Source organism: Phasianus colchicus, chromosome 5, assembly GCF_987193195.1.
Source record: "Phasianus colchicus chromosome 5, bPhaCol1.hap1.1, whole genome shotgun sequence".
Classification (NCBI taxonomy): Eukaryota; Metazoa; Chordata; class Aves; order Galliformes; family Phasianidae; genus Phasianus; species Phasianus colchicus.
The window spans coordinates 14,705,065-14,728,388 of NC_143440.1; the positions used below are offsets into that span (position 1 = coordinate 14,705,065).

Consider the following 23,324-nt stretch of genomic DNA (forward strand, 5'->3'; position numbering starts at 1 on the left):
TACGCAAGAGAAAGAGTGTCGCACAGGAAAAAGCGTGACACCACTCTCCCCTTACAAAGCCCCTCGGGTGCAGGCTCCGGAGGTGCCCCCAGAGCGGCCGCAGCAGGAAGCCGAAGGAAACCGAAGGAAGCCGAAGGTGTCGGCAGCGCGGAGCAGAGTTCCGCGCTAGGGGGCCCCATAGTCCCGCACAACGCTCCGACGGCCGCAGCGGGGAGGGGGTCCGCAGCGCCCCGTGCACAAACGAGAGCGGGGGCCGATGCGGGGGGGGGGGGAAGCAAAGCACCGCGGGGTCCGCTGGGGAAACCGGCGTGGCGGCGATGCGGAGGGCCTTAGGGGGCTGCGCTCCCTCCCTCCGACTCGGGAGCCCGGGGAAAACCGCCGTCTCCCCAGGCCGCATTGCCGGTGCGGAGGGAAGGATGGGGGGGGTGTTGGGGTGGAGCGAGAGGGTGTCCCACCCCGGGGAGCGGGCTGAAATAAACCCGGCTATTTGAATAAATAAAGACAAACGATGCCGGGGGGGGGGGGGGAGGATGGGGGAGGAGGAGGAGAGGCGGGGTGTTACCGGCGGCTGCGGTGCCACGCGCCGGACGCGCGCGGAGGATGGAGGGGGGGTGGGGGGGTGTGCGCGCGGCGACGCGCGCGCGGGGCGGGCGCGCGTGGCGCGGCGCGTGCGGCCGCGGGGGCTCGCGAGCGGCGGCGGCGGCGTTGATAAGCAGCGCGCGGGCCGCGCGGCCGCAGCAGAGGCGCGGAGCGGTGCTGGGAACGAGACGGGGGTGGGCAGAGCGGCCCCCGCTCTTCTGCGATAGGGATTTTCTGTTTGTGTTGGGTTCGTTTCCCACTTTTTTTTTTTTTTTTTTTTTTCCCCCGTTTTGTATTTTTTTTAAAAAAACTTTTAAATTTATTTGTATTTTAGTCCCACTTTTATTTGCGTTTTTTCTTTGCATTTGACATTCTTTCGGCGTCCGGCTCGCGCTTTCTGCATCCTTATTGCACTTTTTTTTTAAATCTCATTTTCAATCTTTTTGTTTTCTACGCATTTTCCTTTGCATCTTACCCGCATTTAATTTTTTTTTTTTTCTGTTTTTTTTTTCTTGCACCTTATTCGCATTTTTATTTCCATCTCGCAGGTACTTTTTTTTTCTTTCTTTCTTTTTAAGTTATTATTAATTTTTCTTTTTCCATCTTAATTCACCTCTCCGTTCCCGTTTCCCGACCGCTCCCGGCGCTGCCGCGCTCCCCATCCCCGCCGCCGTGGCCCCTCGGCGATGAACGGCGGTGCCCCGCCGCCGCCCCCCGCCGCCGCCTCACGCTGCCGCCGCCGCCCCGCCTCTCCGGAGCTGCTGCGCTGCAAGCGCCGCTTGGCCTTCGCCTCCCTGTCGGGCAGCGGCACCGCGGCGGCGGCCGTGGCCCGGCGCAACGAACGGGAGCGCAACCGCGTGCGGTTGGTCAACCTGGGCTTCGCCGCTCTGCGGCAGCACGTCCCCCACGGGACCGCCAGCAAGAAGCTGAGTAAGGTGGAGACGCTGCGCTCCGCCGTCGAGTACATCCGAGCGCTGCAGCGGCTCCTCGACGAGCACGACGCCGCCGCCGCGTTCCCCGACGGCCGAGCGGGCCGCTCTGCGGGGCGGGGGGCTGTCGGGGAAAGCGGCGGCGGCAGCGGCTATTCCTCCGCCTCACCCTGTTCCTCCGAGGAGAGTGGCTACGAGCCCGTGCTCAGCCCCGAGGAGCAGGAACTGCTGGATTTCACCAGTTGGCTTGGGAGCTACTGAGCTGGCGGGAGGTGAGGTGGGCTTGGGGTATTGCTGCTTCCCAGCCCTTTATGCTTGGGGTGCTCGTAGAGTTGAAGCAGGCAATGGGATTGTCAGTGGGGTTTGGGTGGTCTATGGAGTTGAGTGATCTTGGAGTCGCTGGGTAGCCAATGGGGTCAGGTGGCCATTGGGATTGCCAGTAGGGTTGGGTTGGCTGATGGTGGTTGAGTGATCATGGGGTTGTATTGTCCAGTGAGGCTGAGGTAGCTGGTGGGGTTGGGTGACCAGTGGGGTTGGGGTGGCTGATGAGATTGACTATGAGGTTGAGGTGGCCAATGGGTTTGACGTGGCAGACGGGATTGGGATGGCCAGTGGGATTGCTGATCAGGTTGGGGTTGCCAATGGGAATTCAGGTGGCCAGTGGGGTTGCCAAAGATATTGGGGTGGCTGGTGGTGTTGGGGTGACCAATAGAATTGAGTGGTCTTGGGAGCTGAGGAGGCCGTTGGGGTTTGAGATGGAGTAGACATGGGTTTTTATAATCTCTCTACAGCCATACCTTGATGCCTATGGTCTTCCACAGCAGCCAGCAGTACCCTACAAAATAAATCTCCCCCAGAAATTCTCAAGTTCCTCCTGGCTGCTTTCCTTGCTGGGCTGAAGTGCAATGGTGTCACGGCTCCAATGTCTGCTCTGGGGCTGCTGATGGACAAGGTTTTCACCCATTCCAGAGAATGGCTGTGCATCCCCTCGCAGCTACTTCCCATCAGCCTTTGGAAAGGTTGGAAAAAAGAAATGGAAACCACTTGATGCTTCCTTGTTTCTGGAGGGGGAGGGAATTTTTTATAATGTCAAATTCTATTTTATATGCAACTTGAACTGCCTATGGGAAGAGTGGTGTATGAAGACTTATTTTTGTATGAGAAACCTTAGGGAAAAGGGGTAAGGAGGTTACTCTATTTTCAGTCCAATTCCCTTGTTCTTGAACACTGCCAGCTGGAATGTTTGGGGAATATACACTGTTTAGATGAAAGGGTTTGTTTGTTTTTCTTTCTCCAAACACTTTACTAAAGGACTGCAAAGTTCTGTTGCATCTCACTGTGGTGTCTGACTCTGTCTGGTGTGAAGGTTCACTTCTCTGAAAACTGAAGTTGTTTTGTTTGTTTGTTTTTTAAAATGTATTGAAGGCATTTTTATATGCACTTGCTAGGATTTCTTAAGTCGTACATATGCAGTTTTTAAAAAGAGTATCATATTTTATGTAAATTGACTTTATAAATAAAATTCTATTTATAAATGGTTTCTGGGCTGCAAGGTGTATGTACCTACCAAGTTAACACCTGCCTGAGGACAAACAGTGCCCTGGGCTGTATGCACATGCTAAAAGCAATGAGGAGCAGCACAGCATCACACCACACTTATTGCTACTTGTAGTGCTGCCCACTTAGCAAAGATGGGCTAGAGGGGAGAAACAGGTGGGTCCAGGGCTGGCAGCTCCTCTCCTGGTTGTGCAGGAGATGTTGCAGGCAGCTCCTGACCATCACTTCTGGGCTCAAGCTGAATACCTGCTTAAGAGGCAAAAAAAAAAAAAAAAAAAAATTGCTATGAGCCCAAACACAGCCACAAGAGCATGGAAACCTATGGCACAGACTGTTACTTCCCTTCAGTAGCTCCAGTGAATGCTATTAGTGGAGTGAAACAAGCTGGCCTGTAGAATTTGCTGAGCTAAGATAAGACAGGGTTATTAGAATTGACCCACTTTGCAAGAAACAGTATGTGTAAACCTTGAATAATGGGAAGGTGGACTTTCCCCCACTAAATTTTGAGAGGTACGATCACTCTCAAGTTCCAAATTCAGTAATCTGTGTGTGCTTTGTGCTTTGCAATCAGATCTACAAATGTATTCTACATACACAATGCCATCTCAAGAGCAAAAAAAAAAAAAAAAACAAAAACCAAAGGAAAATACAGGTTCTAACAGCAGGATAGCATTAGGAACTGCAGGCAAGGAGCAGCCTAAGGAAGAGCTGTTGTGCTTATGGCCTGTTCCCTAACTAAGGCTGCTTTAACAAGCTGTCCCTTGGGAAGACCCTGGGAATTGAAGTGCTCAATGAATTTGTTGCTGAAGTTCTCCCCCATGCAGCTCACCAACAGCCCCTGAGGTGGGAGGGAGGCTGTCAGCTGGCCTGGGCTTAACTCATCTGTTGCACCTGATTGGGGTGGGGGGAAACAGGGGATTGGTGTTGGCTTAAGGGCTTCATCCTCACAGAGTACCTCTAAAAATGCAGTCAAACATTTAGGCTGGAGAAGAGCTCTGAGGTCAAACCTCATGCAGATCCCACGTGCTTATTCTCAGCCTAACCCAATGGCTAACCCCTTCTCCAAACAAATTAGGAAGCAGGATTGCTGTGTTTGCCTTCACAAGTTTCCCATTCCAGTAGAAGGCATTTGTGTGGATGATTTTACTATGGCTTAGCAGCTGTTTTCCTTCTTCAGAAGCACTGATTATTTCAGTATTTTCAATAGCAACGTTTGGCTTCAAGTCAAGGCACTCCCAGCATCCTTAGGAGGGTCAGCAGATCACCCAAGCTACTGTTGCAGCAACACGAGAGTGGTATCAACTGTAACAGTGTTAGCAAGAAGTTAGCCACAAACAGTAGTCACTTAAGTGATACTAACTTTAGGATAAGGGATTCTGTAAGCTCACCCTTGGGCTTCTCTGCTCCATGTGTGCAAACTGTCAGAGTGAAAGCATGGGGATAAGAGCCTTCTGCCCATGAGAGTCACCTGTGCAGAGTCTCCATGAGCACATCATTTCTTCTAAGGGATATAGCTAGGGATTCAGCACCCAAAACAGAAGCTCCAAGGCAGACACAAACCCAACTCTCAGGCCCAGAGCTGCAGGAGGGTCAGGCAGAAGAATTGTGTTGAGGAATCAGAATTAGTGGGAAAGAGTAGGCAGCAGCAACCTAGGCTCACCAGGGAGCATAGGTTTGTCAGTGTGCAGCTACAAAACACATCTGCAAGCCTCAAAACCAGTGAGGAAACAAGACCTGAGCAGTTTGCTAACAGCTCCAGTTACTCAGACCCACAGCCCACTGCTGGCCTCCTCTGTGTGGTCTTTGGTGTTTGTAAATTGCTTGTTAACCTGCCCCCAGCCCATCTCACACACCACTAAAACTCCCGACCTTCCCATCTTCCCACCCAGCAGTTCCCACATCACAGATGCACTGATGAAGTGGAAATAAGTCGTGGGACCACGTTAGGATGGGCAGCCCCTTCCCCAGACATAAGTAACCTTCCTGTTTTCAACCACCTCCCTTGCTAGCATTTGGAGGTACTCAGGCCAAAGCTACACTTGTTTTACCCAGCACTTCCCTTGCAACAAAGCACACTTTATTTCACTGCAGGGGTTAAATGGTGCTCCTCCTCCTCATGGGCAGCTTGAGGCTTAGTTCCATGGCTGCCCTACCCTGGAGCCTGCTGTTTGGAGAAGTGAGTTGCTGCTTCTCTACCCAAGGTCTGAAGACAGGTTTTGCTCTTACCAGTGCTTGGTCTCTACCATACCAACTAGCTTTTTCCATCTTCTTTCCCCTCCCCCCCCCCCAATAATCATGGAGGAGGTTTAAGCCTATACTGAAACACAAGCACAAGAACAGAGAACTAGTCCTAACAAGGCATATACTAGAGAGGGATCACCGTGTACCTGCTGGGAGCATCACCAAAAGCATCATCCTCAGGGAAAGCCCAGGCAGATAGGGTGCTTCAACACCAGCAGGCAGGAAGAACCCAAGTGAAACATTTGATATCTGCCCAAGGTATCGATGTTGATCTATAGTGAAGAAGAAACAGTCATGGAGAGAAACAGATGTAAGAGGACATGATCAGCAGTGGCAGATACAGAAAGAACAGGGGTGTGATCTCGAGCATTAGGATAACCCTACTGACTTCAGTCAACTCATCCTGCACATGGCATGCAGACAGCAGGAAAGAAAACATATTTGAACCTCAACCCCATAAATGCTTTTATTCTTTTTGTGGGTAGACCTTGGTAGGATCAGAGGCATAAACATTAGAAAAGAAACTTCTGATAATAGGACTGCTGGCTGCCAGAACCAGAGCAGTGCTGAAAGCTTGGACCTTGGAACATCCAGCTTACTGCTGCAGAAACCTGCCTTCTCTCCATCCCCTTTCATCTTCTGGCCTCAGCCCCACTGCTTTAAACCTCCAGTACAATGGTTACCCAGTCACCAGACCCAGTAAACTGTGCTTGCTTTTTAAGTTGTTTGGCTTTTCATTTTTTTTTATTTTTTTTTTACAAAGGGGAAGAAAAACCAACACAGAGAAGCATGATAGCCCCAAGGGGAATTTTCTGTTAAAGCCACTGCCAAAAGAATGACCAACTTGTAAGTGAGATGTTGACACTTTTATAACACAGCAAATATCTTGCTTTAGAGTAAAACACTTCAAGTTTTTTCTTTTTTTTTTTTTTAACTTTAAAGAAATAGATTTTGTCAGGATATTAAATACTAGGAGGAAGTGTTGCAATGCTCAACACATTCTCTCTTCTTGCCATTTCCCCATTTCATACACACAACTCCATCAGGATTTCACAAAGGAGCCCCAGTCCCTATAGCAGAACTATGCATGCAAAGAACAGATGAAACCTACTAGACAAATAAAACATAGTGCAGAAGTATGCACAAACATAATAGTTCTCTTACCAACACAGAGAGACCTGCCCCCCCAGTTCTCAGCACCAGCTTGACTCCATCGAGGGCTTGATTATATAAATGGAAGTCAACTGGTTTGAGTGCAAGCACCTGCTTCCTTTGGTGAAACACCTGTGTGCCATTCCCTGCTGAAGGGTCTCTGCACTTATCTCTTCTTTTGGCCCAGGAGACACATGGCACCAGAGTAAGTGTGCAGCACATTCTGCATTTGGGTCTGATTTGAATGGAAACGAGGATACTCTGCACTGACTCCTCGCCCAATTCCCCCAAAACCCTCTCCAGTAGCACTGATGGCTGTCCCACTGCTGCATCCCCACATGCTGCAGAGATCTAGGGCAGCACGGGGGTAGTTTATACCCTTCAGTCTTTGGTCTCACTGCAGGACAGTCAGTAAACAGGGATTTACTGAGAGAGCAGAGAGGCTTTTGAAGTGGGGAGACCACAAAGCTCATTTAGGATGCACACACCACCGAAAAACCCCAACCACCAGACAGTAATAACTTCAAACCAGTGCTGACTGGAGTTGAAAACAGAGATGTACGGGCAGAAAAAGAGCACCTAAGCCAAGTACAGAAGTGGTGTAAACTGAATATGACTCTGTCTATGATGCTGGAGAGAGCTAATGGTTGCCGGCAGGCAAGTCTTGTTGTTAAAGAAAATCACACACCTTTCAAGTCTAGCAGAAATCATGATGAACCACCTCTGTGCAGTTAAATCAGGTGGAGAGAGCAAGGCTGCTTTCCATGTCCTACATATCACATGGCCATACTGTGAGGTCAGGATCCTTGGTGGCATCTGGGGTGCCAGAAGGGTAGATGGACTTGGTGTGGGACACTGACTGCAAATTGTTTGCTTTTGCTGCCTTTGGGGAGCAAGTGAACTGAACAATGCCCTGCTGCCTTCTCAGTCTGATTTCTCACTCTCTGTTGAAGCAGCATCACCATTGCAACGCTGCATCCTTCCCTTGGTAGCATCACTGTACGCCATACATTAACCACTAATAAGCTTCCCACTAAGTTCTGAGCAATATGGAAACTATTAGTTTGCCAGAACTGACTAAGTTATTTATTGAGAATTGGGTGGGGAATTTGTTGCTGCTTGCTTTCCCCTAGTAATTTATGGTCTGAATGGAGACTTCATTTTTGAGCAGAAAATGCTCAACAGCTCCAAGCCTGTTCTGCATCAGGCACCATGCACACCTGCATCCTGTGCTCCTGCAGCCCAACAAGATGAGGTGGTCCAGCCACAGAGACTGCATCAACAATGGAGTACTCGTAAACCAATCACTTTAGCTCATTACTACATCTGCTCCTACAGGGTGCACGGATCAGATCCGTTGATTGAACCTGATGATCCTGAAGGTCTATTCCAATCTAGGTGATCCTATGATTCTATGACTCAAGACATGAGAACTTCGGACCTCATTCCTTACTGAGGGTTGGAAACATCAGGAATTTTCAAGCTGGGACTTGCTTGGTGCAACTGACTTCAACAGCACAGCCTTTCCAATGGCAAGAATTTCCCCCAGCAGAGCTCAGGGCGGCTGCAGAGAAGTTGAGAGATGCATGGGGATGCTTGTCCCAAAACTATTTCAGCCACTGGGATAGATTGGATGCTCTGAGTTTACATTCCTAAAGCAGCATGGAATGGGATCCATCCGGCAGAATAGCCCTAAGCATCTCCTGCCCCCTACAAAGACCTTTTTCCTCTGTTCTGCTGCCTTCAATATCCCCCCAGCCCACCTTTAAATTAATGTTACATCTTGTTCCACTCTGCTTTTTTCTTAGAAAAAGAGATGGAACTGGGAGGGCAGTATGGGGTGCAAAGGAAGGGAAGAAAATGGAAAGAAGGGAAGAAAGTGAGAGGCAAGGAGGGTGAGGATGGGGCAGGATGGCCTCTGGCTGCCATGCATTGGGCTGAGCCCTATCCATCTAAATAAAGGGGCTATCCTGACTGTGTCCCAGCTGGAAGAGGTTTTGTCGTATTTTGGGTTTTGATGTCATCCCTCCCCCCCAAATCCCCTCTTTCATCCAAACCGCATCAAAGTACCCTGTATCCCCCAGGCCTTTCCGCTCCATCCCTGAAGGCACAATGTCCCCTCTTGCAGCCACCCCTGAGGCAAAATTTCCTACCTCCTTCCTCTCATCCTGATGTAAATAAACCCCATGGAGAGCGAGGCAAGGAATAGAGTGGGACAGATGTGCCATCCGACCTACCCCAGCAACGCAGTGAGGGCATGATTATGGGGAGGGTGTAAGAGGGTGTCGTGTGCTCAGGGCTGGATTCACTTGCCCAGTGCCCTACAGCAAGTTGGGGTGGAGTGATTCAGAGAGATTTTGCAAATTTTGTCCCAAAAGAGAGTGTGGCTGCTTTTCCAAGCCTGCACGCGTCCCTGAGAAATCCAAAAGCACAGAGACATGATACAGCCCATAACCTATGAAATCTTAAAGCCTTCGTGCTGTGTGTTTGATGCTGTCCAAAACAGAGGAGACCTCTCCACCCCAAAGTCCTTGTCTGCCCGTTTCAAATACTTCTTTGGCTGCTCAAGGTGATACAGTCAGATCCTAAATTAGTCTCTTATAATCTAAATTGAATGTAGACCCAAAAAATCCCCTGCTTTCTGATGTTTCTGGTTACACAATAACCCTGGCTCTCCTCCTCAGAGGAGTGAAATGGCAGGATTTTGAAATTCCTTGTTGGTTCATGTTTGCATATAAATGCTGATATTATCTTTTCTGTACACAAAGTAAACACAAAGCTGTTTTACAATGATGTTGCCGTTGAAACATGCACCCAGGATGGCAAAACAACCCTGACTTAGATACGTTTCCAGGCCCAAGGACCATTCTTTCAGAAGAAGAAGCCACCCTCTCCAAGATGCCCATCCCACCCTTTGGGTCCTGTTGGTTTGGTTCAACACTCAGCTTTCATCAGACAGGAATAATATTCAGAAGTAGAAGTGAAGTGGTGATGGTAAAAAGATGTTGGGTGTCCCAGGCCAGCAAGGATGGAGCTGAAGTATTCCATAGATCCCCATGAGATGTGCACTAAGATGTCAGTGCCCAGCCCCACTAAAATTTGGCAGTGATGGCACTCACAGAGTGGATGTTGCAGAAACTCCATCCCAAAATTAATTACCTCTGGTGGAAGAGGCACTCTTAGGTGTGACAGGAGATGATAAAAATCCAGAACAAACATCCCCCTTCGGCCATTCTGGAGTGTGGTGTCTGCTCCCAAGTTAGTCACTTGACTAGTCATTGGTGTTAATAGCCCACAAAGACCGAAGCTGTCTTTCTGCTTGCTGCAGAATGATTATTTGAGAGGGGATCCAGTGCCCCTGGGTGATGCCCATCCCTCCTGGAGACTGTAGGTGGGTCTGTGGTGAGCAGATTCATCACTTGTAGCCAGTTTAGGTGGTCATGGGTTGATGAGTTGCCTCCTGCCCTATATACTTGAGAGCTCTGGGAGGCTGAAGCACTTCTATTGAAGAAGTCACCTCTGAAATAGCACACATTCAGCCCAAAGTTCACTGAAGTCCAGATTGACATAGCTTTCAGTGGCTTTTGTGTCAGGCCTGTTGAAATGCATGAGGCTGTATCAGAAATGAATCCTTCTTTGTTGCTGATATTCTCTGTACCTGTTCTACAACACAGATCTAATACAAAAAACCCACAGTCTCTATCCCTGGCCAACAAACCTTCACCTTTAAATGGTAATAATTGCATCCAGAGAAAACTGGGCAGCACTTTGTTCATATCCAAGCAGTCACATATGATTCAAATCATTCTATGTTTGGCACTGCAGGAGAAAAACTTGATAATGCCATCATTTCCTACGTCTGTAAGCTGCTCTTGTTGGAAGCAGTGGGAGAAATCCATAGTCAGAAGCCTGCTGGCATGGCCACCTGAGAAAGACTCAAGAGTCGGCAGTGGAAAACACGGATTGTCCTGTAACATAGAGGTTAAATCACAGCAAATCACACCCCTTGCTGTCATTTGCATCCAGATAATTAACACCAATGCAAATTTCATTACTACGGGCAGAGCCTGTCCGGAAGTCTGAGTATCAGCTAGGACCAGAGTAAAACAAAAGTGTATTGAGTTGTCAGAAATCGTAGGAAATGCACAGGTATCCAGGCTGTAAATGCATGAGGTCCTTATCTGGCCTTGCTTGGGTGGCTTTTACTGCCTACATCATTCCTATAGGAAACTCAAATGGGTTTCAGTCCATAAAGAGGATGGGAACTCTATTAATTGCCTTCTAGCTGTGAGACAAATCCAACTCCACCTCTCCCTGATCCTTCCTCCTGCCAGAATCCCAAATCGTGGTTCCTTCTGAAAGCCTGGGGATTTTCCAAGGGCTGAAGAATCCTGCCCCTGTCAGCCTCCAGGCCTGCATGGTGAGGCGCAGGTCTCCCTACAAAAAGCCCTATGATATGCATCCTCTATAGGCTCTAGATGTCACCGCATCCATCTGGCATGCCCTCCATGTCCCTGTAGCTCCTGCGTCACCTCTGGCCTCACCAGGCAGTGATTAGTGGTGCCCATCAATCAGCCTCTGTGAAGAACGTGGCGGGTGGTTTGTGATTAACCTTGGGGGACCTTGTCCTCCTGCCACCGTGTTCCTCCAGAGCCCCCCCCCAGGTTATCTGTGAAATGAGGCAGGATGCACTGGGCCCCTGGAGGACAGCTCTCCTGTTCTTTTCTTATGGAAATGGAGAGGTCTCCACTGCTCCTTTGAAGTTTGCTCTGCAGGGGTAAAAAAAAAAAAAAAAAAAAAATCCAACAGGAAAACCAGGAATCATGTTTTCCTCCAATAACACAAAGCAAGGAACAAGGTTTGGGACAGTTTGGGTTAGTGGAAAGTTTTCTTCTGAGAAGAGAAAGTGTCAAACCTTGGGGCAGTTAGAACAGAGGACAGAACTGTGTTGGACACCTCCCTGGCCATGCTTGGGTGGCATTAGGACATCCTGCATTTGCTGGACCAACACAGCACAAAGTACAGTTCTTGCTTTCCAATAGTGATGATAGTGATTTCTTAATTGGTTACAGTGCCATTTAATAGCATTATCATTATCCAGGTCTGGCTGGAGAGACTAAGCTCTGGCAGGTGGGAAGCACTTCTGCTTTCCCTCCTCTAACCAGTCTTAGCACTCACTCATTTGCTTATAATCACTAAGGGACTTTGCTGATAAGAAATAAAGCCCTAAGTGCTCCCATTTCAGACTCATGGGGCTCTATTTGGTCTCGTCCCTTGCTGATAAGCATGCAAATCAACAAACGGACTGCAATTAATATCCAAATCCCTTTCAAGAGATGCCCTCGAGCACTTCTGAGCTGGGTTGTACTAAATATTTGTCTCTTATTTGAATGGACACAAAGAACATTTGGAACTGCGTCGTTCATATATAAACACACACAGTTGGTCTTGCATGGAGCACAGGAGCCTCAACCTGCCCGGGGCAAAGCCCTGGCTGCTCTGGGCTTTGTAAGTTGGGTGCTTGCGCTGAGGAATACCCCAGGCTCCGCAGCTCCCCTTCCAGTGGGTTAAGCAAAGGGTAGATGTGGTACTGGGGGACATGGTTAACGGGCATGGTGGGGATTGGCTGACGATCAGACTAGATGATCTAAGTGGTCTTTTCCAGCCCTATTGATTCTATTGATTCTGTGATTCTAAGCTGAATGTGCAGGAGACCTTAAGGGACGGGCACGCAAGGAAACCACCATATTTACAACTGCTGGAGCCCAGTCAGCTGGGAGAGACCCCCCAGGGCACCTCAACTGGTTGGCCAAGCACTAATCCCACCTAAAGGGCTGAAGAAGCGAGGTCAGGCTCCACTGCAGCACCCGTGGAGGTGGGGCAAGGCGGGGAGTGAGTGCGGCTATTAAGATCTCCCTTCAAATGTTATTAAATAATATTTTGCTGCTGCAGCACGACAGGTGTGGAGGCGCAGGCAGGTAAACACAGCCTGGAGCAGGGCAGCCCGCCAAGTCTGTTTCCTTACATAAATCTCTCCACTTCAAGGTATGCAATTAATCCCGGCTCCAGCCTCCGTTCACCACAGACCTTCTTTGTACACATGATGCATTAATCACCATGAAAGACTTTTGCATTTCTGCTATTGCTCCTGCTTTGCAGGCTGGCTAGTGCAGATAACTTCAAGGACCAGCAGAAAGCCCAGGACATGGTGGTAAAAGTGGGTTGGTGGTGGCATCTGTGTCCAGGCATGAAGATCGGCGTGCATGCATGTGTGTGTGCATGTGCGTGTGCATGCCTGTGTGTATGCATGCACGGGTGTGTGCACATCTCTCTGCCACACTATGGCGTGTCACAGCCCATCTCATCCTGATTCTCCCAGCAGATCCCCTGCTGCATGCTCCCTGGAAACAGTGGACGTTAATAAGTAACAGCTCCCCACCCTCAGTTTTACAGGGGCGATTACAAGAAGTACTCATTAAAAAAAGAACACAAGAGTACAGCAGATCCCCATCAGGAAGCCTGAGCCTGCAAGAGCCTGCATGTATGTTTGCACCCTGGTGTGGCCGCAGCCCTATCTCCTGCATCTTGATGGAGCAGGAGGGCACGGCTGGCGCAGCCTGCCCACCCCATGCCAGTCCCAACACCAGCTTCCCCGTTTCAGCAAGCCCAAACCCTTCATGCTGCCCATGCACAACCTGGGCTCAGCTTTACTGAAAAGTCACTGTGGGACACAGCAGGATACAGCTTGGACCTAAAGCCCTCTTGGCCTCGTGATACAGGCTGTGTTTAGGTGTCAAGAGCCACCTGTTCCCCCTTATATTCCCTATTTTGCTTTCCACAATGCATGCTGTGGGCGTTTTACATTCCTGTATGCATTAGCAGAAACAAGACTCCAGGAATGGAGTCTCAGCTATGACCTCTCTGGTCCTTATATTTTCATTAAAACCCCATAGTGGAGCAGAGCACTTGATGGAGATGCAAATCATCAGGCTGATGCTGTCCCTACCTGTCTGTTTGTTCTCACCTCTGAGCATTACTGTTCCTCTGCTCTCATCCCTCACATCTCCTCCTCCCCAGCTGTTTTTGAAAGGTGCTCAGGGCCTTGAATTTACCTGGCTTTACTGTCAACATGTACAGCCCTATAAATCATTACTGCAGAGGCAAGGACTTCAGCTCAGATTGGGTCAGTGGGGAGGGATTTGGTGGGAAAGCAGAGGAAAATGGGAGCAGATGGCTTGTGTGTGCCCAGAGCACTCCTATCTCCAAGGCCTTGTAAAAATTACAGATGCTCTTCTTCAAAGCAGCGGAGGTCAGAGCACAGAGAAGGCAAATGCCCACCCTGCTCCTGCTGGGATGCTTTTCATCCCCATCTGCTTGTAGAGGGTCAAGGGCTGAGCCTTCCTCCTCCTGATAACGAGGGCTGTGAGCAAGGCTGGGGCTTGCTGTGTGCCTCCAACCGCCTGATTTGGCTTGGCTGATGGCCGTGCAGCGTTGAGCACAGCCAACGTGATGTCTGTGGGGAATACATCTGTGCAACAGGGTGGGTGGTGGGGGTAGGGGGTGACTGTGATGGGACTGGGGCTTCTCAGCTGCTCGATGGCCAGAGATATCCTGTTCCGGTCCTGCAGACTGCTCAGTGCCACTGCTTGCCCAAAAGCCTTTCTTGTACTTCTTGTAGTCCTCTAGCTCTAGCGTTTGTCCCTGGATTCTGCCTCTCCTCACTTCCATCAAGGCAAAGAAAGTCACTGGGCTTCTCCAGCTGCAATTTCCATTTCTGTGGCCTTTTTCTTGGATGAGAGGCAGACTGCAAAGTGCTGACTCAAAGTCGTTTTGTCAGAGCTAAAGCAGAAGACAGGCTTTCCTATTTGCAGAGGGAAGATGTGTCAATCCCACCATGGCAGGCGGGTATGGTTTGAAGGCAGTTCCGATGAGATAGCCACTCACCCTGAGATAAAGCTGCTGAAGACCTATGTTAATTAAACAGAGAGAACATTTTTGTTTCAGCATGTTTATTAATTGCTATTATGACTATTCATAATTTACATTGCAGTAATGCCTACAGGTCTGAATTAGCCGCATGGAGTCATTACGCCGCATGGTGAGCAAGCACACACATGGACAGAGCTAACCTGCCAAAAGGTTGCATGGTCAACACAGCTTTTCATCCCCCAGCCCGTCAGTGGGACCATCCATGGTGACTCCACCAGGGAAGACCTGCAGAACTCAGCCCAGCTCTGGAAAGGACACTTATTTATCCTATCACTAATTTTTTGCCAAAGACATGAGTAGCTAAGGGTGCCTTGTCTCAAAGCAATGTAATCTCTGCTCAGGTTGTTTTTCACTGCATTGTCATGCAGAGGCCACATAGAAGGAGAAGCAGGAAAAACACACAGACATATATATATATTTTAAAGGAATAACCTGTTTGTTTGGCATGACCTTCTAATCCCATTGCAAAGCTTGGGAGCCATCGGTCTTCCACCCAGACCTCCTGCTGCAAGAGGAGTCTCTCCCTACTCTTCTGGGCATTGCTGATTAAAGAAGGGGAGTTTCCTCCAGTGCCTTGCTGATTCCAGCTTTATCTTCTCCCCTAGAACACGTCCTTCTGCCCCTGGCAACCCCTGTCCCATGCGATTCCTCTTTTTCCTTTGGCCAAGTCTTCAAGTCAGGTCCAGGCCTTTGGGCAACTGTACAGTGAGGTCACCTTGAAAAAAAATCTTGAAAATAGGAATTTTTCTGATTCTAGAAAGGAGAATTGTACTGACCCTCCTCAGATCGGGTATCTCCATGCCCCAGCTTTCCAATGATCTCCTTGGATAGAAGACATCTGTCACTGAAGAAGGGGAGGAAGCAGGTATCGCTGTAACATCAGTTACTTGCACTGGCAGAGGATGGGCTGGGGGGAGGCTCTGGCCCCTTCTGTGCTTGTCCACTACCCCAGCAGGACAGTAGCTCCCAGCACGGGGGCATCTGGGGCAGTGGGTAATGCTGGGGACTCCAGCAGCCAGCCAGGCTCCCGGCTGCCACCTCCTTTCACTGCCATCAGGTTCAACCTGCTCGATCCATGCCGCCCCAGGCGCTGTGGATCCTGGCTTTCTCTTTCTGCTCGGATTAATTGGAACACGCACACCGCTCCCTCCTCTCCCTCTGTTTGCCTCAGGCCCCGGGCGCTTTGCTGTGAAAGGCGCGAGGCAGGGCATCACTCACACGCCTGGGATCTGTTGCAACAAGCCCAGCAGCCTCTTACGAGGAAGCTTTGGGCCCGGACAGTGAGCTAGAAGGTCGTTTGTGAGGCTGCCTTTCTTGGGGGAAAAACCGCATGGACAACAACTATCCACTGATCGCAACTGTTCCTTGAGGGATGGGTTTTGTGTCCTGCTTTGTTCTCCAAGAGCTGGGGGCTGCCATTGCCCTGGGCATGCATGGAGAGAGCCAGCCAGGTATGTACACAGCAACACACGCAGGAGAAGGATCAGCCCAAGCTGCTTACTGCCTTTTTTTCTTAATTTCAAAAGAAAACCTTTGTTGGAATACTTCAGTTGCTTGCACGGTTGTGTGAAGTACTCTAACAGCATCTTGCTGGCTTGGAGGATGATCCTCAAGCATGCAGCTGTGACTTGGATGCACAAAAATGCAAACACACACCCTGCATGCACGCAGTGCACCTTCTCCAGCATCCCTGTCCTGGCTGAGAACCCATCTCTGCAGTATTTGGATGGGGACTGCTGGAGTGATGCTGCGCAGATGAGAGCAGGGCAGTGGGTAGTGCTGACCTGGAGATGGCAGAGCCGCCCTCCAAAACTTCCCACTTGATGGGTGAAGTCCTGCAGAATTTTTCTGAGGGCTGCTCTGAAATTAATGCTCCCTATTTTATGACGTTGGCCCACTATGTGAGAGGTGGATGTTGGCAGCATGGCAGTAAAGGTTGAACTTCCCACCGATATTCTGTTACATGCTGCAGCCCCTGACAGATGGCAGCAGAGGGGTAGTCTGACAGAACGACATCTGACATGGAAGTGCGGATGAAGCAAAGGTGTGGAACTGAATTCCTCCAAGCAAAAAAAAACAGAACTCACTGACATCCAATATTTAGAGAGACCAAACAGCACAGTGAGGTGAAGGGTGGTGCATTTCAGCAGTGGTGACAGGGACAGAGGGTCACCTTTGCTCATGCAGATTTTTAAGAACACAGCACAGAGGTTCTTGCTCATCGCTGCCAAAAAGTGCACAGCTAATGGTGATGACTATGTTGAAAAAGAGCGTTTTCTAGCTGAGAATTTGCTCTACCAAATAGTGTTATTATGCTCTTTGTACATGTTACAGTTTCCATGAAAATAAATAGGAGGAGCAACCTCCATATGTATTTTTTACACCAGATTTCAGCATGACCAAACTTTATTTCCATTCAAAAAGAGCGCACTTCTGCCTTCTGTCTCAATCTTCTGCAACCTTCCAGCACTGCCTCAAACCTGTTCCAGCTGCTTTCTTCTTGCAGCAGCAAGAAGACGGCCATAAAGCTCCCTATAATCTGTCTCACCTGGGTGAGTCATGCAAAAATGCCACCAGCCCGTGGCTGTGGCTCTGTGGTCCCCAGGGATGACTCAGAGCAAGGACAGAGCATCTGCACCGCAGCCTAGTGGGAGGAAGGTGCACTGAAGTGAGGGGATTTTCGAGGCAATGGGAGCTTTTGCTATCTATATGTTTGCGACCATTTATTGGTAAAGCTATGAGTGCTCCCCAGTGGCCCACAGGGCATGAAGGCTTCTGGAATAACGCTAACAGTGTAGGAAGAGAAGGAAGGGGAGGGGGGAGGAGAGGGGGGAGAAAGGGACAAAAAAAAAAAAAAAGAAAGAAAAAGAAAAAGAGAGAGAGGAAAGCCAAACAATTTCAATACAAATAATCTTCAAGGAGTGTTCTGTAAACAAAGAGGAGGGCATCATGCCAGGAGCACCTGCCTCTCTGCATTGACATTAATTGTTAGGATAAGGAGAAAAAATGGGGGGGGGGGAAAAAGAAAAATCCGGATTGCCCATACTGCATGTGCATGCAGGGAGAGGCAGCCATGCTCTTCCTCAGCCTTCCCCAATGGAGGCAGAAGAGGAGGCAGTGGAGGGACAGGACAGAACTCATGGTTGCTGGAACAAAGACAGCCCTGGAACCAAACCTGTCAGCATCCGCTCTGCCTTCCTCCGGACTGCTTCCTTGAGGATGCACATTCTTTCCAAAGCTCTTGGCAGTTGCAGGTTCTCGGTGCTTTACATCACTCTGCAATCCCACTATGGTTTTTCCCCCACGTACCCAGGGCAAACCTTGGTGCAGTGCTGCTAGGCTCCCGCCTCTCATGCCCAGTCCCTTGGGTGCAAGTCTCTTCCTGTTCCCCGGGTGGGTATGGAGCAGCTGAAAGGCTCCTGCACCCACACAAGTGATGGAGGAGGATTAGGCTGTGCATGAACAAGTCCTTAATCATCCGGTTTGGCAATCTCCCACAAGCCACCGTGCCCCTCCTGAAGGCATCGCTCACCCGTGTAAAGTGCCTGGCACTTCCAGCAACCACCACAGGCCAAGCGCAGAGCTCTCTTTGTGCCTGGCTCTTCAGCTGGCCCCACCACAGTGCTAGCTTCCAAAAGTTGGGTGGAGATGCAGCACCTGTTCTGAACAGTAGTCCTCAGGGCTTTGTCATAATAAAAGGGGCTTCAGAACATCATAGTTCTGGGGAAGGTGGAGAGAGGCAGAAAGGCTTTGGTAGCTATAATTATCATTAACTACAATGCCCTTCTATGGGAGAAATGAAAACACCCCTATTTCTTCACTTACAATTTTAGACCCTACAGGCCTTAGTTCTGTGCAGCATCTTCAAGCAGCAATCATCTGGGGGAGCACCACCAAGGGCTGGCCATGGAAAGCCTTGGCAATAGGTGCAGAGACTCAGCCTGGATGTAGACTAGATGCTTCCTGCTGCTGGGAGCACAGCCAGGGCTCCTCCTGGGCACCTCCTGTCTCTTTGGCTGCACAGAGAGCACTCACCTGAGGCACACAGCAAGCCTGAGCAAAGCCATTGAGAAAGCGTCTGCTGGTGCTGAGGGATTTGTTAGTTGGTGCAAATGGCTTGCAGGTTTCAGCTGAGCACTGTGGAGCTGATTACAGCTTTCTAGAGAGCTGGTTTTATGTTCAAAGATCTTTCTACAGATGCAGCTTGTAGCAGCAAAGGGCAGGCACCTGATGCCTATTTGCTGCTCTGCCTTAGAATTGGATTGCATGACTGAATTTTGCAGATGTTATTCAGCTGCCATGAAATAGGACACCAGAGCCTCTGCATTTGCTCACCTTGTGCATATAGAAACATCTGAGTAGCCTGCCACACTGGATGGGGTTAATTAGCCAAAATTCTGGTTTACCAATCCCCCCCCAAAAAACTGAAAAATTGCTATTAAAAGTCTTCTGGCATGGAGCAGTTCTTGCACTGCTTCCTTTTGGAGAGAAATGTAAGGTGGCACCATTTGCCTTCAGCTATGCAGCAGGGCATGGGGAGGAATGCAGGGCTCTGCTGCTGTTGTGTTAATCAGCCTTTTTAGTGCTGGTGGTGTTTTTGAAGCCCAGGAGGAGTGCTACTGCAGGAAAGCACAGTCAAAGTCAAATGCCTCCTGTCCTTTTCTTCCAAATTAAGTTTTATCATCTTATGCCCAAAATTATGCCTCCAGCTTTCCTCTCCTCATAGTCCTCCATCCTTAGACAGACACTCTCAGACCTCACTTTCTCTTCCTGGCTCTTCAGCCAGCCTTAGCTAATTTCTTTTCTGCCTAGCATTCTTCTCTGTACATCCTAAAAGACCCTCTTATTTCCCCATTGCTCCTCTTTCAGGAATGACCATTCCATCCCATTCCTGGTGCTGGATGTTCCCATGTGAATTGCATAGCCCCAAAAAGAGCTGATGGGGATGCTGAACCTTACAGACATATTTTTTTTTTTTTGTAGATAAATTCCTGACTTCACTCACACCATCCTAATGTGGATGCTGTTGTCCTGCCTCCAGGAATGAGGCATGGGCTCTGCTGCTTGGCTCTGGAGCTCTTTTCGGCTTCAGATTCCTCATATTGAGGGATCTACCAATATGTGGGATTTGGGAGTGCTGTCTCAGCACTAAAGAGAATGTGGGAACTCGGTGTCCAGACAGCAGAGTCAGTGAAAACCAGTGCTTTTATTGCCTTGATACTATAGAAGTGCTCCCCATAGCTGATAACATTTTTGTGCTTCCATCGTGTGGCAGGGATTTGTGCTGAGTTCCCTCACAGGATGTCTCCAAGCCAGAAACCTGAGAATTTTGGAAAAAGAATGAATATCATTTGCTCCTTAGCTGTGATTTTTGCAGATTCTGGTGGCAGAGGAATCACTGCCATTGTGGTGAGTGCTTTGGGGATGTCCAGACCCATCCCTCTGCAGCCGGTGATGCCTCCTTTCCCCAGCCTGCCCGCTCCCAGTTTAACCATTAACAGGCTGGCTGGCCCCGTGGAGACAATGGTCTGTTTGTTTTGCACCAAGGGCTGGAAGGGAGCTCCTATCGGGGGCCTGGCAGATTTATCAAAGCGGAGTGATTAGCTTTATTAGAGAAGGGATTTGTGTCAACAAAAAGACAGGTGCAAAGAGACTATTCCAGCTGGCAAAAGCTTCACAGAGCTTTAAGCATTTCAGTGGCAATAAAAGTTCTTCCAGGAAGCAGAATCAGACTGGAGAGAGCGTGTGTGTTCTTAACTTATTAGACTGGCCCTCTCAACAGCTTGTCCTCACTGTCTCAGTGAGGGAAATGTGATCTTTGGTGTCCCCATCTCCCTTGTTGCTCCTCCAATGTTGGAAGTATTTCACAGCCTTGTACATCCCCCCCATCCCAAGCCAGCATTGAAAATCAGACATATAAGTTCTCACTTGGGGTCATGCTACATATGATAGGCTCCACTTCGTAACAGGAAGGGTAAACCCCATCCCACTGTCCCAGCAGTCTTTGCCCCTTCATCCACAGAGGTCCTCTCCATTCTCATCTCAGCTGCACTCTGCCAAAGTGATGCTTTGACCATTGACCATCAGCAGAGATATTCGATATTTGCCTCAGTCAAGCACTGAGGTCAAGCAATTTGTTACAAGCCCACTGCCAACCTCTGTGAAAGTGATGGAGAGTGAACCCTCCAAAATGCCCAAACCTGAACCTATCTTGAGAGCTTTAAGTGGAAACAGAAGTGGGAGCCCTAATGACAGCTCAAATATTGTAAGCTACTCATTCACAATACCCACTTCCACTGTATTTGCCAATTTACTGTAATAGCTGCTGTGGAATTATTATTCGGTTTCGACTGCAATAACTGGGATAATAGGGTTGAGCTCCTTTTACAGAGTACCTGGAGATCTCTGGGTGAGTGCACTCTGTGGTGAGCTCATGAGCTCCTCTTGCAGCCAGCCACGCTTGCTTCTGGCTGCATTCTTCGGCTGGTTGGAGGTAGAGTTTATCACTGACGGCATCTATAAAATAAAGGCCTGAGGCTATGTTTTCAAAAACAGGTGTCTCAAACGTGGACACAAAATATGCACATCCCAGCACGGAGCTGCACACCAAGAACTGGGCCCTGTGCCCACAGTGCTTGCATTGCTTGAGCAATACATGTTACGGACCTGCCAACACCTCTCTCCACTCTGTTTTTTTGCCTAGAGGGCACATGGGGCTCACAGACATGAGGGAGATATCAGAGGTTCAGGCATCAAGTGCAGAGCTGGTGTCAAAACAGAGCAGGGCTGAAGAGCTGCAGAGATCAAACAGTGCACCTGATTTCTCATAGTCAGCTCTTTCCAACGAGAAAATAGCCTCTCTCCTTCTTATAGCTTCTTGCCAAAGTCTTTCCTCTGTTTCTGTTTTACTAGTATCACGTAATTCACACTGACAATGAGGAGGGTCTGTTCCACTTTATCTTGGCATTGTAGAGCTGTTCAAAACAGAAAGCTCAGAGGTTCTGCTCTCACTTCAGCCTTCAAGGAACAGAGCTCATTTCACCCCATTAGTGCTCTTCTGCATTCAGATGGCAACACAGATCCATCAGCACGAGAGAAAAATCTGAGGGATCTTCGCTTGTGCCTCTTCCCCAGGGGTCAAACAATGGATATAGGCAAGAATAGAGAGAAAATAGGGCTCATGAAAATTCATGTGATTATTTCTTGGCAGGTCATTGTTACCGCTTGGGTTTTGGGTCAGGAAAACATGGAAATGCTGGTAGCTGGGCAGGCAGCCTGTGGGCCTGAGCTACTGCTTTGCACCAAGAAGCCTGAGCACAGCACACAGGATAAAGAAACAGCATGAAGACAAACTCATCATATCCCCAAACCTGCCCTCTTGCTTTGCCAGAGGGGTCTTTCATTGCATGTTCAAAACATTACTTTGCACAAAGCCAGGAAGTGAACAGGAGTGCAAGGCAAATGAGATGTTCTCACTGCTGCTTCTGACAGAAAGGCTCAAATCTGCCCTGCCCCATAATCAAATCCATGCAAATGCTGAGTGTCAGCTGCATCTAAGAGTGACTGCATCACGGAAAGGCCAGGAACTTGCAGCAGCACCAACGTGTCATAGCATGTGGATCACCCACTGGCAACCACCAGAACTGCAGTGTGCAAAAGGCATGTTGTGTATTACTTAGATGTCCCAAATTGCAGCACTTTGGTGAGAGTGGGCAATACCACTGTTGGGTCCTGATGTGACTCCTTGCTGGTGCTGCTTCAGGCAAACCTGGCAAGCTGAGAGGAAACAGATGTAAATGGCCCCATGCAGCTTGGGCTCTGTACCCTATCGTGTGCAATGTACAGGTTGCCCATGACTTATTCTCAGAGTGTAACTCACACTGTTACATCCATCTCCCTGTTCTCTCATTTTTGGGAGCTCGGAGGTGTAGGAGAGATGGCCACCTACACACACATGGGGCAGGTATGTGGCGGATGGGGCAGATGGCACAGGGAACCATGTAGTTCTGTCACTGCAGTCATAGGTCTCCCACATCAGAATACTCTTAGTCTAGGACAGCTCTCCTGTAATGTGTTGTGGATCTCTGTGGTGGAAGCCCAGGCATCAGCAAAGCAGCGATTAACACTATTTCTAGGGATGGATCAGCACCAACTGACAGGTTCCTTATCTCCAGGCACTGTGTTGTATTTAGCCCTCCAGGTAGACACTGAGCTTGATGCATCTTCTCTGCTCGAAAGCCATGCTTGATAGCACCAAACAGCAGTCAAGCAGATCCCTGCACTCCTCTGCCAGGGAGTGTATCTACTCCATGGGTACTTGTGTGGAGAGCTACAAGTGCTTCCTACTTGCTAAGTGCTCTTAAGAGCTGATTACATCTTGCAGACACCCACAGAAATCCCTGAGAAGGTGGAGAGGGTGATGATACCCAAAGCTCTGCAATCTGGGAGTAGTTTGTTCTTTGTGGCATGGTACTTCCCCAGTGGTTGGCATGTCATGATGTGTGCTGATCCCATGGGTTCACCCTGTGCCTGCACCTGATGCTGGCTCCAGCCCTGCTTCTGTGGTAGTCAGATCTGTTTACCAGGAGGAAGACCTGCCCTGATCCACCCCATGGCCCCCTCCTGGCTTCCAATCAGAAATGATCAGCTGTGATGCTATGATGTGTCTTTCTGCTTTGTGCTGTGCTTGGCACACAGCCTGGGGCATGGCCATGGGATGCAGCTCCACATGGGCATCCCATGTAGCAGCACGTGGCAAACACATGCTAGTGAAACCAAAGCTATGCGTATTTCACCTAACCAAAGAGCCTGAAGTAGGAGGTTGGGTCCCTTTGATGCCAATAAAGCCAATTGCATGGTATAGTTTATTCCAGATAA

The 23,324-nt window shown here is 49.2% G+C and overlaps 1 protein-coding gene and 2 long non-coding RNA genes across 4 annotated transcripts; 1 reads left to right on the forward strand and 2 right to left on the reverse strand.

The window, feature by feature from the left end:
• The first annotated feature begins 709 nt into the window (after positions 1 to 709).
• ASCL2 (achaete-scute family bHLH transcription factor 2) lies at positions 710 to 2,681 on the forward strand. Of its 2 annotated transcripts, none has more exons than XM_031614072.2 (2): positions 710 to 1,780; positions 2,300 to 2,681. In XM_031614072.2, the coding sequence occupies exon 1, from the start codon at positions 1,266 to 1,268 to the stop codon at positions 1,767 to 1,769; it is 504 nt and encodes a 167-aa protein (XP_031469932.1). In that variant the 5' UTR covers positions 710 to 1,265; the 3' UTR covers positions 1,770 to 1,780; positions 2,300 to 2,681. The 2 variants fall into 2 exon arrangements, with proteins under 2 accessions (XP_031469932.1, XP_089998157.1); XM_090142031.1 differs by having other exon boundaries at positions 2,330 to 2,681.
• A 652-nt stretch (positions 2,682 to 3,333) lies between these two features.
• On the reverse strand, positions 3,334 to 6,663 carry LOC116242997 (uncharacterized). The gene is made up of 4 exons (XR_004169858.2): positions 6,471 to 6,663; positions 5,453 to 5,578; positions 4,454 to 4,644; positions 3,334 to 4,367 (listed from the first exon to the last, which is right to left on the reverse strand). It is a non-coding gene; the product is annotated as an uncharacterized LOC116242997 (long non-coding RNA).
• Positions 6,664 to 16,847: 10,184 nt separating this feature from the next.
• On the reverse strand, positions 16,848 to 18,070 carry LOC149917757 (uncharacterized). Its single transcript, XR_016467240.1, has 3 exons — positions 17,980 to 18,070; positions 17,623 to 17,899; positions 16,848 to 17,091 (listed from the first exon to the last, which is right to left on the reverse strand). It is a non-coding gene; the product is annotated as an uncharacterized LOC149917757 (long non-coding RNA).
• Positions 18,071 to 23,324: the final 5,254 nt, after the last annotated feature.